At 42.6% G+C, this 19,779-nt stretch overlaps 1 protein-coding gene across 1 annotated transcript; it reads right to left on the bottom strand.

The window, feature by feature from the left end:
- Positions 1–7,660: 7,660 nt before the first annotated feature.
- On the bottom strand, positions 7,661–14,073 carry LOC137572492 (uncharacterized). The gene is made up of 4 exons (XM_068284244.1): positions 12,733–14,073; positions 10,655–12,638; positions 8,729–10,559; positions 7,661–8,561 (listed from the first exon to the last, which is right to left on the bottom strand). The coding sequence occupies exons 1-4, from the start codon at positions 14,071–14,073 to the stop codon at positions 7,661–7,663; spliced, it is 6,057 nt and encodes a 2,018-aa protein (XP_068140345.1).
- Between the last annotated feature and the right edge of the window lie 5,706 nt (positions 14,074–19,779).

Here is a 19,779-nt window from a genome sequence, read left to right as displayed (position 1 = left end):
TGGCAACAGAGAGCGAACCGAACAGTTGCTACAGAGATATTGAGTGGCTCCATAGAGCAGGACGACTATAGTTGGGTGAGCTGTTTAATTATTGTCTTGAGTGTGAGTTACTTTGCTTGCACAGCGAAACCAGACTGGTGGCAAAAATATTGACGAAATTGATGCGAGCTGCAGAGAGCACATTTCTAAGAATCGTCTGAATTAAACCATAACCTAACACAATTTGACCTACATTAACATAGTGTGTAAATCTTGTTAAGTCGTAACAAATTTGATTGATTAATACTACCTATATATTACTATACCAATCTTGTTAAGCAATATAACTGTAATTGAGTGAAATGGATCGAGGTGAGATTCTAACGTTGCGTATTGAGGAGTTGCGCACTAAATTGAGAGAGTTAGGGCTAGAGACTACAGGCCTTAAAGCAGAGCTGCAAAAGCGTCTACTCGCTCACTACGATCTAATAGAAATTGAGAATGACGGGCAGGAGGCAGATTTCGCCTCGGCTAGAACAATTCGAGAAGTCCCGAACACAGATGGGCAAAGGTCATGGTTCACACTAAAAGATGTGGAGGGAAGCGTTTCAGAGTTTTGCGGTTTAGGTTCGATTGATGTTGTACAATGGATTAGGGAGCTAGAAGAATGCGCTTTAACCGTACAGTGGAGTCAGTTACAGCTTTTTGTGTATGCAAAACAATTGTTAAAGGGAGCTGCATTATCGTTTATACGTAGTAAGAGATATTTGTAGTTGGGAGTCCCTGAAAGTAGCTTTGAAAAACGAATTTAGAGTAAAGGTTTCATCAGCAGAAGTTCATAGAAGACTGAGCAATCGACAGTTAAAGAGAGGTGAGAACTTGTATGAGTTTTTGTATTCGTTAATGGAAATCGCAAAGCCAATCGATTTGGATGACGAAAGTTTAATCGAGTATTTCGTAGAAGGTATACCAGACATGAGAGCAAATAAGGCATTATTGTATCAGGCGAGAACAGTGGATGCGTTAAAAGTTCAAATAGAGACCTACTTAAAATCCTATGATCCTAGAAAGTCGTCAAAGAAAACAACATTCGAGTCATCTGTTCACAAGCAAGGTAGAGATAATAGAGAGAAAAATTCGACAACAAAAGATGATCGCAAATGTTTTAAGTGTGGTGATCCTTCACACATGATGAGAGACTGTAACAAGAAAACGTTTACTTGTTTTAAATGTGGCAAAACAGGCCATCGTTCGTTTGAATGTAAAGATAAAGATACCACCAAAGTTGAAAGCACCAATGTTGTAGATGATAAATTAATAAAAGCATCAGGTAAATTTACTGATTCGGGTTTGGAGTTGAAAGAAGTAACTTATAAATCGATTAAGTTCAACGGTCTAATTGATACAGGAGCAAATTTGAGTCTCATACGTAAAAGCGTGTTTGTTAAACTCGGAATTAAGTCACTAACTGGATATTCGAAGACCCTTACAGGCATTGGTGGAAGTCATGTGATGACCTTCGGTAGTTTTAGCATAACTGTCAAGATAGATGGCATTGAGATGGAAGTCGAGTTTCATATCGTTCCTGATGAAGACATGGCATATGAGGCAATTTTGGGTAGAACCATATTAGATCACGTCGATTTGGTTGTTACCAAGAAAGGTACAAAGTTTGTGAGCATCAACAGAAAAGAATCACTGTGTAACGCGAATAAATCTTGTGCTGAGTTGTTTGAGGAATTTGAAAGTATGTGTATGCACAGTGCAGAACAGAATAAATTGGAAATCAAGAGTGAATTGTCACATATCAGTGCAGAAATCGGTAGTGAAGTCAAGAAGTTGATTAATAGTTACAAACCTATTAGAAATACAAACACTCCTATAGAAATGAAGATTGTACTAACGGATGAGTTGCCAGTTTATCAGCATCCAAGGCGTCTAGCAGAGTCTGATCAGAAAATCGTTGATAGTATAGTACAAGAATGGTTAGAGGAGAAGATAATAAGGCCAAGTTTTTCCGAATATGCTTCGCCTGTTGTACTTGTAACAAAGAAGAATGGGAAAAAGCGTCTGTGCTGCGATTACAGAAAGCTAAATGAGAAAGTGGTCCGAGATAATTTTCCTATGCCACAGATGGACACCGTATTAGAAAAACTTCAAAGTGCGTTGGTTTACACTACTTTAGATCTAACAAACGGGTTTTTCCATGTTCCTGTTGAGGAAAAATCTCAGAAGTACACTGCATTCGTAACTCAGAATGGTCAGTATGAATTCCTGTACGTACCATTCGGAATTTCCAACTCTCCAGCAGTTTTTACCAGATTTATAATGGCAGTAATGAGAGAATCAGTAAAGAATGGAGATGCAGTGGTGTATATGGACGATATAATTATACCAAGTGTTAGCGTGAATGATGGTCTAATTAAACTTAAAAGGGTGTTGAAGATAGCTGCGGAAAATGGGTTGAGAATAAACTGGGAGAAATGTCAGATACTGCAGAGTAAAGTAAATTTTTGGGCTATATAGTTGAAAATGGAAGTATTAAGCCAAGTAAGGAGAAGACTGATGCCGTTTCAAGATTCCCGATCCCACATGATAAGAAGTCAGTTCAACGATTTTTAGGGTTAACATCGTATTTCCGTAAATTTATCGAAGGATACGCAGTAACAGCTAAGCCCTTGACTGACATTTTGCGAAAGGACAACAAGTTTGAGTTTAAAGAATTGCAAATGGTAGCGTTTGAGCAATTGAAGTTAGCATTGATCAAAGGTCCTGTTTTAAAGCTATACAATCCTAAGCTAGAGACTGAAATTCACACTGATGCCTCGAAACATGGTATCGGAGCTGCGCTTTTACAGAAAGATTCGGACGATGGTTTATTCCATCCGGTACAATATATGATTCGGAAAACTAAACCTTGCGAAGAGAAGTATGATTCATATGAACTTGAGGTTTTAGCAGTTATTGGAGCATTAATAAAGTGGCGTATATATGTGTTAGGATTGAGTTTTAAGATTTTGACAGGAATAGAGATGCGTAGTCCTGATGATCCCAAAATGAGAAAGCTGATAACCGATTCGTTAATAAAAGAATTAGACTGTGGTCGTGATGAGATTAGAGCGGAGGCTCGAAAGAATATCGATGAAATACAGCAGGAAAGGAAAAGAACGTTCGACAAAAACAGGAAATGTGAAAGAAAATACAATTTAAACGAGTTAGTGGCGATTAAACGTACGCAGTATGGGACAGGTCTAAAGTTGAGAGGTAAATACTTAGGACCATATAAAGTTACGAAGGTGAATAGGCACGGTCGACACGACGTCGAGAAGGTTGGCGACGGTGAAGGACCTTGTAAGACCTCAACAGTGGCTGAGTTCATGAAACCTTGGCTAGGATCATTCGGGTCGAATGACTTGTCAGGACAGCCGATTATAGGAAATGAAGTGTCAGGCAGGCATAATCATGGCAATCGTTTGGTACCGAGTGAGCGAGATAGAACGACACGCAGCGGCCGTACCTATCTGGTCGACTCACTCATGAAAATAAAGCAGAAGCGTCGATCGGAAAGCACTCGCAATCGTACTCTCGCCTCGATCACATCGCACACCCAAATTTGTCGCTAAGGCCATTACAATAATTAATAAATATACATATGTATTCTTAACACAAAGAAACATTGTTAATAAATAATAAAGTTTAAATAAGGAAATCACATCCTTAAATAATATTGAATTAAATAACCAGGAATATTCCAATTCTACATATGTATACACAAAGGTTATTTCAAAGTAACCAGACTACAATTTGGAATTTCTTCAGCCCCGGGCATATTTCAGAGCTGCATCGAACATATTGCAGAACGTTTCTGGTGTTTTACCCTACTTCGATGACATAATTGTTATGGGAAAATCAAAGGAAGAGCTAGCGGTGCGTCTTAATGAGGTTCTTTCAAGATTTGATAAGGCCGGACTACGCCTACGCAGAGACAAGTGTCAATTTGGAGTTCCATCAGTAGAATTTTTAGGTTTTAAAATCGATGCACTGGGTATAAGACCGTGTGCCAGTAAGGTCGAAGCTATCAAGTGCGCTCCGGCTCCAAAAGATAAGAAACAATTACAAGCATTCTTGGGACTCATCAATTTTTACCACGCATTCCTGCCACATAAGGCAACCGTTGCTGAACCGCTTCACCGACTACTGGATAAAAATGCGCCATGGGTGTGGGCCCATAAACATCAAGATGCCTTCATGAATCTGAAAAATCTTGTAACTTCACAAAATGTGCTAATGCATTTCGATAGCAAATTGCCAGTATCGTTAACCTGCGATGCATCTCCGTACGGAATTGGAGCGGTGCTGAGCCACAAACTTCAGGATGGATCAGAGAAGCCTATTGCCTTCTATTCTAGAACTCTCTCCAAGACAGAAAGAAACTACTCGCAAATCGACAGAGAAGCCGTTGGGCTTATAGCAGGCGTTAAAAAATTTCACAATTATCTATATGGCCGTTCGTTTACTCTCGTCACAGATCATCGCCCATTGCTCGGAATATTTACAACGGCCAAGGCAACTCCAAATGTAATTTCCACACAGATGCTTCGAAGAGCAATATTCTTGAATGCCTATGACTTTACACTAATTCACAGACCTGGATCAAAAATGGGCAACGCCGACTTCTTAAGCCGATGCCCATTACCACAACAAGGCGAAGGCAACACTACAGAAGAAGTGTTAATGATTGAATGGGCCGGAACACCACTTGTCAGCGCTCAATCTCTAGCGTTACAGACTAAGAAGGACGCGCATTTATCAAAGGTTCTGAACTGGGTGTTAAGGGGATGGCCCAATGGAAAAGTTGATCGTTCAGATCAGCTTTACTCGTATTTTTCTCGCCGACATGAGCTTTCAGCAAACAAAGGAATTCTTGTATGGGGCAACCGGGCTGTGATTCCCGAACCATCTAGAACGGCCTTACTTCAAGCGTTGCATGCTTCACACCCGGGGATTGTAAAAATGAAAGCCATGGCTCGAAGCTACATTTGGTGGCCTAATATTGATGCTGAAACAGAGCTACTTGTGAAACGTTGCAATCTCTGTCAGCAAAACCAAAACGAACAGCCTCATACAACTACACATCATTGGGAATCTGCCAGACAACCTTGGCACGCCTTCATATAGATTTCGCTGGCCCCTTTAATGGGAATACCTTCTTACTAGTCGTGGATTAATTTTCGAAATGGCTAGAAGTCTCTGTTGTGAAATCTACATCATCTGCTGCTGCTATTAAATTCTTGAGACAGCTGTTTGCAACGCACGGATTACCGGACGAAATAGTGTCAGATAATGGCACTGCATTCACGTCTGAAGAATTCAGGATTTTTATGAAAAACAACGTGATTCGACACATTCGGTCGGCTCCATTTTCATCCTGCCACAAATGGGCAAGCCGAGCGCATGGTACAAAGTACCAAGAATTACCTGAAAAAGTTTGACAGAAATCTTAACATAGATCTCGCACTGGCGCGGTATCTTTTTAGCCAACATACTACCCCTCACTCCACGACAAATCGTACTCCTGCAGAACTACTATGTAATCAAGAGCTTAAGTCATATTTCGACAAAATTCAACCCAAGGAAATAACATACCGAAAGGTCTGCGACCCAACAAATGATAAGCAGTTTTCTATTGGTGCTCCGGTTTGGGTCCGTAACTACGCCCCCGGTCCGAAGTGGATAGAAGGCGAAATTGTGGACCAAACAGGCCCCATTTCATACAACGTTCGTTTACATGATCGCCGTATTATGAAACGTCATTTCGACAAAGTTCGCCATCGGGTTCCGCCTGTCGAATGTACTCAAGACACGGAATCAATCGAACTACCTGCTGAAGATGCAGTCTCGATATCTGATGATATACCCGACTGTCCTGAATTGTCTGAGCCGGCACCATTGTCCCCAGCTCCGGTGACTCCTCGCAGATCGAGTCGGAAAAGACAACCCCCGGAGTTCTTTAACCCATCTGGGTGTTAAGGGGTGTTATGTATGTGACCCATCTCTAAGAAGCTGTTATCGTGGCACTGTAAAAAAGGTCTGTTAACAGCTGCACGTCAGTCGTTCTACTAATTGCTTCGGAACAACATCGGACTCCCCTGCTACAACTACGAGGGACTACTGCTACAACTACGAGGGATTTCTATTACTGCACTACTACGATAGCTACGAGGGATTACTACTACTGGACTTCTACTTCTGCTACTACAACAACTACATATCCCAAAATTTTACTGTACCATTATCTATTAATAAACCATATACATATATATAAGTTTGCACAAACACAAAATTGACCAAGTCAATGGTTTGTCCTATGACACCACGGCAGCAAATACGGGCATTTTATAAGGAGTAGCAGTTCTATTAGAAAAAAAGTTAGGACGCAGTCTAATAAAACTACCGTGCCGCCACCATATGTACGAAATCATATTGCTAAGCGTATTTGAGCTAAAGGTATGCTCCACATCTGCAGCAGAAGTTCCGATATTTGAAATGTTTTCCAAATCATGGCCAAATTTGAAGAAAGAGATATTTGAAAGTGGCGCTGCAGATGAAACAATTTGTGTAAAAATTTGTGGAGCACAACGCCTGGATTTCACGAAATTTTGTCTTAGTGAACTACAGAAGTGTCAGAGCGGAGAAGATTATAAAGAATTTCTTCAGCTTCCTTTAATCGTTCTTGGTGTAAAGCAATACACTTTTCGTACTCCTGGACCAACTAGCCATGTCCGCTGGATGTCATATATTATATCTTATATTCCTTTAAGATATTTTTATTTAGACATCAATTTCGGCTGACAAAAAAAGGAAGAAAATGGTTTGCGTGATGTTTACATTTTCTTGGGGAAAATGTACATTAAAGCATGGTTCAAGTGTACAAACGCTATTGAGGCTCCTTTCCATGACCTTAACCATGTAAAAAATTGTTTAAAATATGCAAGTACTGACTCCGAAACCTCGTCTACAGTATTGAACAAAATTAGCAATCATTTATGGTACCTTGCCGAAAACTTAATAGCTCTGGCGTTTTTATACCCTTGCAAAAAGGGTATATTAATTTTGGTCAGAAGTGTGCAACGCATAGAACGAAGCATCTCCGACCATACAAAGTATATATTCTTGATCAGCACGACGAGACGAGTGCAAATAGTCATGTCCGTCCGTCCGTACGTCCGTCTGGATCAACGCAAACTCCTCCTAGACCGTAAGAGCTACAGAGCTGAATTTGGCACGTAGGCTTGTATATTATGCACTATATCATACAGCTCCCATACAAACCCCAAAGTAACTGTTTGTGTTGGGGGGTCAAATTTCCTTCTGGTTGATGGCAGCTAGGTTAACTTTTCCTTTTCCCTTTTTCCTCCCAGTAAATTGGTTGACACGCAGAGAGTAATTTCACTTCACTTGATGTATTCAGGTATAAACTTCAACTAACTCTAGCTTAGCTTAAGAGCAGGGCACCAAGCCCCGCTTGGAGCGGAGTGTGGGGAGTTCTTTCGTGGGGAGAGCGATGGGCACCATCGGGAGAGCGGCGCGAGGTGAAAGCTTCCGCCTCCTTTAACCCTTGTGTTGCCCGGTTGGGCATAAACATGCTCCCCCCCTTGCAGGAGTGCAAGACCCAGGCAGTTTAATGGCACGCTCCGGACAGGGTCCAGCCAAAAACTGTGCGCATCGCAATCGGCCGCCCGCCAACCCCAGGTAGACTCCCTTCTAGCATGACCTCCGTGATCACATCCGCGCCCAGGACCAGAGACACTGACGACGGTCGGTAGAACGTCTCATCCGCCAGGACGATGCCCTCAAACCTTTTGGCGATCTGTGGGTCCACCGGAGCGCTTGGAGTGCGGCAGCACAAGCCATCGACCACCTTCAGGATCGCCTCCAATCGCCATTCTTCACTGATTGGGGACCGGATCACTGCTGCCACCGCTTTCTCTGCCCCTATATTGACGGCTGTCAACTTGAAGGCCGTGGCCAATGACGTCGCCATCGACGATACCGCAGAACAAGGGTCCACCAGGGCCTTCACGTCGAAGGTTTTTCCCTCCGTCTCAATACGCACCATCGCCGTGGGCATCAGATGCGGATTGCGGTGCTGCAGCAGTGTGGTCAAGGTCAGTTTCGGATCGGAGGCTGGCGTTGGCGCGACCCTTCGTCTGGAGGACTCGGGGGTGACTCGGCGTACGACGGAGCTTGGAGTGCGTCGACGTGTCTGTTCATGGAAGTGAAGCAGCGTGTGGTGATCCTCCTCACAGATTCGGCACTTATCACCGCTTAAGCAGCTTCCTCCGGAATGTTGGTGGGCCAGGCAATTGGCGCAGTACTTATTCGCCAGCACTGCCCTCATCCTCTTCTCCACGTTCAGCCGCAGGAAGCGACGGCATCGCTTCAGAGGATGGATTCCGCGACAGACTCGGCAACGGAAGGACTCAGTTCCTCGCGAACATCTGCGCTCCTCTTTCGATGCCTGTACTGAACGCGGTCTCGGAGCCATGGAAACGGGATCTAGGTTGACGAATATCAGGAAGCTGCCGGGACAAATAATGAAGAGAGCGGATTAATGTAGGACGATAGAACACATATTACTACTGGCAGCTCGGCCCTTCTTACTTGGGAGGAAGGACCAAGTGCTGGACGCTACTGTAGTTTTACGTAATGGGTTTGAATTCTTTCTTCTGGAGGAAGAAAGATCAACTTTGCGACGGGACGCTTCACAATACCGCGAGCGGTAAGCAGTTCGACGACGCGGACATTGCCGTCACTGCCAGGGTGTGTCTGGTGGATTCGCCCGAGACGCCATTCATTAAATGGAAGATTGTCGTCTTTGAGTACCACCAGATCGCCCACTTCAAGATTTTTAGAAGGGAATCGCCACTTATTGCGCTTATGTAGCTCCTTCAGATACTCGTCTTTCCATCGGGTGCAGAAATGCTGACTCACGGCCTTCAGACGCTGCCACCGGTTAATGATAGACGGTACCTGATCCTTGATTTCAGGTTCCGTCACGGATAGCAATGGACCGCCAACTAGGAAATGGCCTGGGGTCAAAGCTAAAGAGTCGGTGGGGTCTTCAGACATAGGAGAAATCGGCCGCGAGTTCAAACACGCCTCTACCTTAGCCAGCAGCGTAGAGAACTCTTCAAAAGTATACCTTTGGTTGCAAGTGGCCTTGTAGAACAGAGTTTTAAAACTCTTAACTCCAGCCTCCCACAACCCTCCCATGTGTGGTGCCCCGGGAGGGATGAAATGCCAGGACAGATTCTGATGGCTGTAGTGGGATAATATTTTCTGCTGGGTAGAACTTAGGAAATCTTTTTCAAGCACTCTGGATGCACCTACGAAGTTTTTTCCGTTGTCGGACTGCACTTGCTGGGGACACCCTCGCCTCGATACAAAGCGAGCGAATGCTGCCAGAAATGCTTCGGTACTCAAATCCGAAGTTGCCTCAAGGTGAATGGCTTTGGTGGAAAAGCAAACAAAGACACACACATATCCCTTTGATATGCGGCAAGCGCGGCCGGTGAAACTCTTGATGTCGAAAGGACCTGCGAAATCTATCCCGGTGGTCGTGAAAGGTCGTGCGAAGGTAGTTCGCTGGGCCGGAAGGGTGCCCATTAGCTGTGATTGCAGCCTTCTTTTATAAATCACACAGACTTTGCATGAATTGACCACCGATTTTACTAGATTCCGCAGTCTTGGAATCCAGTATCTCTGTCGGATGAGACGGACTACCAGTTGGCGGCCCCCATGGAGAGAGATCTGATGCGTGAAAAGCACCAACAGCCGGGACAACGGACTTACTACTGGCAACAGAATGGGGTTACGCTCATCGTAACTAAGGGCCGCTGCTTGTTGCACGCGCCCACATGCCCGGATCACACCTGATACGTCAATGAAAGGATTCAAATTGAGAATGGTGCTAGACGTGGGTAGAGATTTCTTATGCTGTAGACACCGATGTTCCGTCGGAAAGTAATCACGCTGAGTGACTCGGATCAACGCCTGGAGTACTTGATTGATCTCGCTAGAGGTCACCTCCCCGGAGTAATCGTTTGGAAGTTTACGACACCTTCTGCCGAAACGGATCACATATGCTATCACTCGTAAGGCACGTGCCAGATTGGAAAAACGAGATAATATCTCGTTGGCTGGCTTAGCGATTGCGACGTGGACCTTCACTACCCGCTTCTCCAAGGCAGTGTCTAGTGGGAGTGGTGTCGCTCGCTGCCAGGACTCTTGTGGTTCCCATAGCCATGGTGGGCCGTGCCACCACAAATCCTTGTGTACCAATTCCTGCGCACTCAGGCCGCGGCTAGGGAGATCTGCTGGGTTGTCCTCTGAACTAACGTGATTCCATGGGGCGTCATTTGTTGCCGTCACAATCTTTGCTACCCGATTTGCGACAAACGTTGTCCATGTGCAGGGTGGCTTATTTAACCACGACAGTACGACGGTGGAATCTGACCAATAAAACGCCTCCGCATTATCAACTGGAAGTTGCGGGAGAACTGCAGCTGCCAGTTCCGCTAAAAGTGTAGCTCCGCATATGATATGCCTTGGTCATTGCTAACGCGCACGTAAATTGCGGCACCATAAGCCCGCTGTGACGCATCGCAAAAACAATGGAATTGGATGTCGGAATTTGGGTCATGAAGAACCCATCGTGGAATCCGGATCTGGTCAAGGAAGGAGTAGCTCTTTGTAAAATCCTGCCACCTGTGATGGAGTTCACTGGGCAATTGATCATCCCACCCTAGCTCTTGTAACCAGAGCTCTTGCATAAACACCTTGGCTTGAATCACAAAGGGAGCCAGCCAGCCAGCGGGATCGAATAACTTGGCGATCTGCCCGAGGACTTCTCGCTTAGTATAAGCTGACTTGACATCTTGGGGTGAGATGACAAAATAAAATTCATCCGTAGTCGCTTTCCATCGGATTCCCAGTGTTTTCGCTGTGCTGGCCTCTTCGATGTCGAGGAAATCAGCATTCAGTAAATGACTCTTTGGAATACAACTGAGCACGCTCTTCACATTCGATGTCCACTTGCGCAAGGGAAAGCCAGCTGAACCCAGAGCGTCTTGAAGTTCATTGACCATTGCGATTGCCGTTGTTTCATTATGAGCCCCTGCCAGGACATCATCGACATACATATAGGACTTGATAATATCGCTAGCCAAAGGAAATTTGGATTGTACATCACTTGCGAGTTGCTGAAGTACTCGGATGGCTAAGAACGGAGCACAGTTAATGCCAAACGTGACGGTATTCAGCTCGTAATCACCAAGTTGCCCCTCTTTATTTCGGAACAGGATCCTCTGAAATGGCGTATGGATTGGATCGACCATAATTTGGCGGTACATTTTTGTGATGTCGGCATTGAAAACTACTCGGAAAAAACGCCACTTGAGAATCTGAGTAGTGAGATCGGACTGAAGTACCGGACCAGGGTAAAGTATGTCGTTGAGACTTACTCCGTTGGTGGACTTGCTAGAGGCGTTAAAAACTACCCGTACCTTTGTTGTGGTGCTGTCGGGCTTGAAAACCGCATGGTGTGGCAAATAAAAATTGTTATTAGTGCCGTCAAATGGAACCTGACGCATGTGGCCCAAGTCCAAATATTCTTGGATGACGGCGTCATACTCAGTTTTTGCCGGAATATTTTTAAGGAGTCGGCTTTCGTTTTTTAGGAACTGAGCCAATGCCCCTGGTCTGGAATGACCAAGGTTGATGTTGGTTGGATCTCGAAACGGAAGTGAGACCGTATATCTCCCCGAAACATCTCTTCTTGTGGTCTTCTGGAAATTGACCTCGCAAACAGAGTCAGAATCTCCTACCGGTTTGCCCGGTAGATCCTCCACCTCCCAAAACCTTGTGAGAAGAGTTTCAAGTCCCTCCTCTCTGCTAACTGCGACCCTCGTGGTGAACGCGGCACATGAACTGACGGGGACCCCTTGCAACGGGCCTGAAATGACCCAACCGAATCTCGTCTCTTGAGCCATTAAAGATCCGCACACTTCGGTCTGGATGCCGGAAAGAGTCACCGCTGGTATTACATCAATGCCAAGGAGTAGATCGATCTTTGCCTTTAATCTGAAGGAGGGGTCGGCTAGAGGAATATTGGGCATTCCTTCCAGTGTGGCTTGGGCTATCGTACATGACGGCAAATCATCAGCAACTTGGGACAAGACAAACGCTTCTATCTCGATCTGGACTGGAGGTCCATGCGATGACCGAATGCTTATGTGACAGACCTTCAAGGTTCTATTGACCTTTCCGTTAATGCCTGTCACTTCGGCCCTGACAGTTTGGAATGGTAACTTCATGAGTCGGAACATTCTTTCGGATATGAAATTGGCTTCAGAAGCCGGGTCTAATAGCGCCCGTGAAGCATAAGTAGTGCCCTTGTGCCAAAAGTCCACGATCGCTGTACCTAGCAACTTATCTCGTGAGGACCTTGCCTCAGAGGTAAAGTAAGTCCGGACAATATTGTGCGAACTGGGCTGGGCTGGGACCGACGTTGGATTATTCTCCGGTCGGGCGTCCTTGTGCAAGAGCGTATTGTGACGCCCCTTGCACGTGAAGCAATTGTGCTGACTCGGACAGTCCTCTTGCGAAACAGTTCAGACAAAGGGACTTTTTCTTTATGTATGCCACCCTCTCTGGCACCGTCATCTGAAGGAAGCGGGGACATCGACGCACCGGGTGATTCTCCTTCATACAGAGATCACAGGATTTTGGTTTGGTGGTCACCTTGGCTTCAAATGTATTAGCCTTTCGGGTGGCTGGAATCGGATTTCGTGGAGGTTTCGATGTGGGAACCGAAATAGCCATTGCAGTTGTATTTTCCACCGCTTCGAGCGTACGGAACCGCTCAGTGAGGAAATCGTCCATCATTTGCCACTCTGGAATGGCAGTCTTGTCTCCCAGAGATTGCTCCCATAATGAAAGGGTATTCTTTGGCAATTTGATGGAACAGAAAAATACGAACATGCCTCCCCAAGTGGTTACTGGCAGGCCACAGTGCTCAAAAGCGCGAACGGATGCCTGCAGAGCATTCTGATGATCCTGTAATGCTTTTCCGGACTCATGGGAAATTTGAGGCAGGTCAAGAAGTGCTCGGAATTGGCTGTTCACGATAAGTCGCTTATTTTCGAAACGCTGTTTAAGTGCATTCCATGCCGTTTCAAAACCATCATTTGTAAGCGGGAATTTTGCTACAATGAGGTTGGCTTCACCCCTCGTTTTCGCTAGGAGATGGTACAGCTTTTCAACAGGGGAAATTCGCGAATCGCTTATGTAGATGGCTGTAAACAAGTCACGGAACGTGGGCCATTTTAAATAATCTCCCGTAAAGACTTCTGTGTCAATGGGTGGCAATCGACAGCCTCGTTCTGCTGGTGCAGAGGTAGGCGCATGACGGTTCGGAGGAGTCGGAGCAGACCCTTCATGGATAAGCTCGTTTAATCGAGCCGTGCATCGCTCGTAAACTTGATAGCATTTGTCAAATTTAGCTTGGATGGCTAAATCTTCAGAGCTATCGTCTTTACCATCTGAGAGTGCCTCGCATTTCTCATATTCCTGCTCGACCTTCTCCCACAACGCTTGAACTCGGTCACGACGGACTTGGAGCGTAAATACGCTGACCTCGGACAGTGACGTGACGTGGGTGTCGACTTCAAACTGACTTAGTTTATCGCAAATGGAAACAAACTTCTTCAAAGCCATGGTGGAAGCAGCTAAAACCCTTTTGGTCTCGGACCGAGTGACTCTTGGGGCGGTTACCAAAATCTGTGGAAGTGGTACCAATGATTTGACCTCTTTTTGGCTTGCTCGTCGTGGCTCTGACGTGGCTTGCTGAAAGGTCGTGCTCGATGGTGCGGACTTGAGAGTTAGTGGACTAGAGAGGGTCTGAAATGCTCGGGAAGGAGGAGTAGTAGGGCTGGTACTCCTCTGGCGCTGACCTGGAGCAGCAATTGAGGATTTGCTCGGGGCGGAAGTGTTCTCAGCAGCTTTCTCGTCTTTTGACGGGCTCGTGCTCATAACCCCAGAGAGTGGCGGTTATAAAGTGGTGAGCTGGCTTGGCACGGCTTGAAAATTAGCCAAAAAGACGAACTGGAACGTTTGGGAAAAACTGGAACACTACCAAACCACCTGACGAACGGCTTTGAAACGCCTTGAAATAGATTGAAAAAACCAGAAAACGAGCTGGTACGTTTGGAATGACTTGGAACACTACCAAAAACCCTAAGAACGGCTTGGAGCACCTTGGAATTCAAATATAACTACAACGATGCGACTTGGAGCGGGTGGAAACACTTTGGAATTGAAAATAGAACCAAAGATAAGACTTGAAACGCTTGGAAACACTTTGTAATTGGAATCTAACTCCAAAGATACGACTTGGAACACGTGGGAATATTTTGGAATTGAAATATAACTCCAAAAATACGACTTGGAACACGTGGGAATATCAAATATAACTACAAAGATGCGACTTGGAGCGGGTGGAAACACTTTGGAATTGAAATAGAACCAAAGATAAGACTTGAAACGCTTGGAAACACTTTGTAATTGGAATCTAACTCCAAAGATACGACTTGGAACACGTGGGAATACTTTGGAATTGAAATATAACTCCAAAAATACGACTTGGAACACGTGGGAATATTTTGGAATTGAAATATAACTCCAAAAAATGCGACTTGGAACGCGTGGAAACACTTTGGAATTTGAATCTAACTCCAAAGATACGACTTGGAACACGTGGGAATATTTTGGACTTGAAATATAACTCAAAAATACGACTTGGAACACGTGGGAATATTTTGGAATTGAAATATAACTCCAAAAATACGACTTGGAACACGTGGGAATATTTTGGAATTGAAATATAACTCCAAAAAATGCGACTTGGAACGCGTGGAAACACTTTGGAATTGGAATCTAACTCCAAAGATACGACTTGGAACGCGTGGGAATAGAATAAACAAAAAACGCGGAACACAAATTTTTACCAATTAAATATTATTCGATTTTTTCCTCAACGTGACCCTTCAACATATATACCCCACAAAGTGCCTGCCAACCTAGGGTATACAGCACAGCTACTTTTGGTCGTTTGCTTTGTGCCGGTCTTTGGCACATGAGCTTGCAGCTGTGCTGGTATACTGCAGTTAAGCGGTACTTATGTATGCACGTATGTATGTGTGTATATAGGCTGCAAGGGATAGCGGGATTTGTTCGCGGTGATGGAAAAATATATTTGTGTGCGAAAAAATTAGAAATTTTTGTGGAATATATGTATGTATGGATATGTATATGAGAATCAATATGTAAAATTTTATGTATGGAAAAAAATATGTATATGTATATGGATATGAATATATATATATGTAAAATTTTATGTATGGAAAAATATGTATATATATGTATGTGTATGGATATGTAAAATGTTGGAGTATATATATGTATTTAAAAAATTTCTTTTTTTTTTTTTTTTTAAATATGAAAATATGGAATGGCGATATGCAGAGGTGTGAATGGATCGGATTTCTTTATATAAATTAATGGTTTTTTTTTTTTTTTTTTTAATATGATTTCTTTTGCTGTGTCTAACCGATATGCCCCCAACTTTATAGGGTGTCTGGTCACCAGAAATGTCTAAGTGTGGCTTTTATATGTGAGAGGGTGGTTCACTTTCGTTTTTTTTTTTTTTTTTTAAATCTTTATTATTCGTATTGAAAATTTTCTTCTCTTCGTTGGAACCACCTTTCACTGCGCGCACACTTTTCCCAGGAGTGGACTGTATTTGCACAAACCCTTTATTTTTGGATTTAATGTAGCACTGGATATGTTTGTAATTTTTGTCACATTCACACACTCTGCTTGCATATATATATATATTTTATATGTAGGAGATCACTTTTTCCGTAGGTTTGATTCACTGCATACATACATATGTGTTAATATTTTTTTGAAATTGCGAAAAAATATATATTGGAAATAGGCAAATGAAATATGGCGCCTTATATACTTGGCCTATATATGCCAAAGTGCGAGAAAAAAAAACTTGAAGTGGGCGAACCAATATGGCGCCTTATGTACTGGACACATATATATGTATGAAAATTTGGGGACCAAAATTTTCTCTCCTTTGAGGAGGAAAAATTTGCGTGAAAGTAATTTTTACTTGGATTAGGAGAATCAATGGCAACAATTATATGTATGTGAGTATGGGTACGGATGCTGGAGGCATGTACATGTACTCATATACCTATAATTTGCAAAAAAAATTACTTAGCTTGAAATATGGATGAAATTCCACCGATACTAGTGGTTCGAGAGGATCTTAGTATCCGGCTCGAAGGACCAAATGTTTGTGTAGGGGGTCGAATTTCCTTCTGGTTGATGGCAGCTAGGTGAACTTTTCCTTTTCCCTTTTTCCTCCCAGTAAATTGGTTGACACGCAGAGAGTAATTTCACTTCACTTGATGTATTCAGGTATAAACTTCAACTAACTCTAGCTTAGCTTAAGAGCAGGGCACCAAGCCCCGCTTGGAGCGGAGTGTGGGGAGTTCTTTCGTGGGGAGAGCGATGGGCACCATCGGGAGAGCGGCGCGAGGTGAAAGCTTCCGCCTCCTTTAACCCTTGTGTTGCCCGGTTGGGCATAAACAGTAACGAACAGTGACTTTTCTCAATAACTTCGTTATTTTCTATGTTAAAACTTAATATTAGAGAGTTTATTACGCCTATAAACTACTGTGCCAAATTTAATCAAGATCGGGTGACTATATCATATAGCTTCCATAGGAACGATCGGTGGAAAACAGTGACTTTGATCAATATCTTCGTTATTTCCTATGATTGTAGGCAGAACAGAAGCCTTTTTTATAAAACGTTCTTCCACATTGATGGCTAATAGGTAAGGAAAGAGTTACCAAAAAAGTTGCAAGGGTATACAAACTTGGACGCGGTCGAAGTTAGCCCCGGTCCTCTGGTTTTTCTTATTGTTTTATCCAAACTCCATTTATAGAAAAATAATGTAAGGCAATGTAAAACAAACCGATCAGCTGTGTGGCGTTGCCACTTAGTTTACTCTTTTTTCAGCTGGTTACCTAAATTTCGATTCTCACCACTTTAGTAAATATCGATAACAACACCAAAAATACTAAATAGTCGAAATCAGTTGAATGCTAAAATAACTGGAATTCCTGTACATTACACCACTGTTTAATTCGTAGTATAGTCAACGGCACGAATTCAACAGAAATGTGAAAGTCTGTGATATTACAATATCTATTGACGAATATCCTTTGCATGGAAAGTTCCTACTAATTTCTCTTGTAAATCTTCTAGAATATAGTATGAATTTCCTTGTTTTCCACATACACGAGCTTCAAGAAACGCCGGACGAAATCAGTGGAATTTAAAAACAAATGCAATCCCTGTACGTTACACACAGTACACATCATCGACTCCATTCGCCACATATGCATGCTCAATTAATAAAAGTTTACTCCAGTTTACAAAAAAGAACACATACAAACACACAAATGTGTGTGTGTTGCTGTGTAGTGTGTGTGCAAACAAAAATTATTCAAGAGCCTCGCACGAGCTATCATTGGAATTTGGTTTTTACTCTTGTTGTTGAAAATTGTGTTGTACACTGAGTTGCATCGGGTGAGGATTGGAACATTGCCTGGTCATTGTATACATAAATAAACAATCAGTGGCTTTTTCACTATGGAAAATTGTGTCGAATTTCGTAGAAAATAGGAGGGGCCTTTGAGGGCTTTCCAATTTGCCTTACAGAGTATCTCAAAGTCGATGCCGCCGCTTGGGTTATTTACTTATTTACTTACATGTATGTTTATCTATGGGCACATAATTGAAGTGTCGTGTGTGCATATATACAAAATTGTTGACAATATTACTGTTAAATGCCAAAGCATTTGGAGCAATTGTGCGTAAATACCCGTTAATAGCTTATAAATGGTTACACTTTTGATGTTTATCGTATTTTCAGGTTCAGTTCAATTCGTCCCCATCGATTATTCAATATGTGTTTGCTTTATTAAAGCCTTTTCGATGGAGTATTTCAATATTGAAATTAAAGTTGATTCGAGTGCATTTTTGGTCATTCAGTTCAATTGTTGAATGAAATGTCAATTTTGATAATAGATATGAAGAAATTGAACCAAAAAACGGATTGGGATAGCGTAAAAGGTTTTTTTTTTTTATTAATTTCTCTATCTAAATTGATGCTTTTTGGAGTATTTAGTAATTCTTTTAATGTTTTTAAAATATTTATACAATTTAAATGACTAGTTAATTGAAATTTTGCTTATTGATCGCATTGGCATATCATCATAGGGTCTGTTGTAAATCAATCAATAACTTTTGTTGCACAAGTTTTTAAACTTTTAACCACTTCTTTTATGCTTTCTATGATTCAAGTCTAAGTCTCAGTCCATTCTCTAGCTTTTCTCTTTAGTTGATGTGGGTTTATGTACTTGTTGGCTCACGGCTGCGCCCTTGCGGATCCCCAATCTGTTCGCTTTATATGATGCGGCCTTCGAATGATTTCAACCGAGGCGGCTTCGAGGCACTTGCGATTTGGAAGGAATGAGATGACCAGGATGACTTCAATCCAGATGCTTTATTTTCTTAACCTAAAATATAGTACAATTGTCGGCGAGCACAGAAGGTGCTATTAATTAATTTCAAAAGTAAAATTCAAGGACAGCAAACCACGCTGTCTTTTACAAAATTCAAAGTTCTGAAACGAGAAAGTAACAATTTAACGCTTAAGTGTTAAGCTGGTGTCATTCTCCATGCAATTGTCCTGAATAGGCAACGGACAGAGTTTGACTACCGGTCGTTTCATGAGTCCCTTGACTGTCTTCAAAGTCACCACCCTCACTAGTCCATCGGGTCCTGCATGTGTCTCCATAACCCGACCTAGAGGCCATTGATGAGAAGGTTAAAGGAGCTTCACCGATCAGAAAGTGAAAGTGAAAGTTAAATCGTCAGGATCGTTTGATAGGGGACATAACGGTCTTGAATTTAAACAAGACTCAATCTGTGCCAACACAGTTGCCATTTTGTATTATCAGTAGGTGTTCATTGATTGAATGTTTTTATTGTATGAATTTGGTTCTCTTAGCTAGCTTGCTAGCTGTCAGGCGCAGCGGCAGAGCAGCCGTTTTATATAAACATTATATATAAGTAAAGTAACAATATGTAAGACGGGCAGAGAGTGTGAGTTACGTATGCACATATGTATATTAGCGGTCAGTATGGGAAACATGCTGACCTGGCTCTAAACGATGAATGCAATGGGTGCATATCACATTACGTTTGCACTTGAAATGTGTATTTATTTTTTTTTTGTTTTTTTTTTTTTTTTTTTTTATATGATGTACTTAATAACGATAAAGAAAATGAAATGATCAAAAATATTCATATTTCAAAAAAATTTATATACATATGCTATTACCTATGTATGTTATTATGAAATAAAAAGTTTTAATCTATCTTTATGAACTATCTGTTTTTTGTTTTTGTCATTAACTATTATAACATTATTCCTATCTCCCATTTCCGTTACTTTATACGGACCAGTATATTTATAATCTAACTTATGACCTTTTCGTTTCTTAGTAATACTTTATTTCCTACTGATATATCTATATTGTTTACTTTCTGATCATACAGTACCTTATTTTTATTCTTATGCTCTTCTAG

This window comes from Drosophila tropicalis, unplaced genomic scaffold (assembly GCF_018151085.1).
Source record: "Drosophila tropicalis isolate 14030-0801.00 unplaced genomic scaffold, ASM1815108v1 contig_332, whole genome shotgun sequence".
NCBI classification, from domain to species: Eukaryota; Metazoa; Arthropoda; class Insecta; order Diptera; family Drosophilidae; genus Drosophila; species Drosophila tropicalis.
Note: the sequence above shows the minus strand (reverse complement) of the source record. Positions and strands in the feature narration are given on the sequence as shown.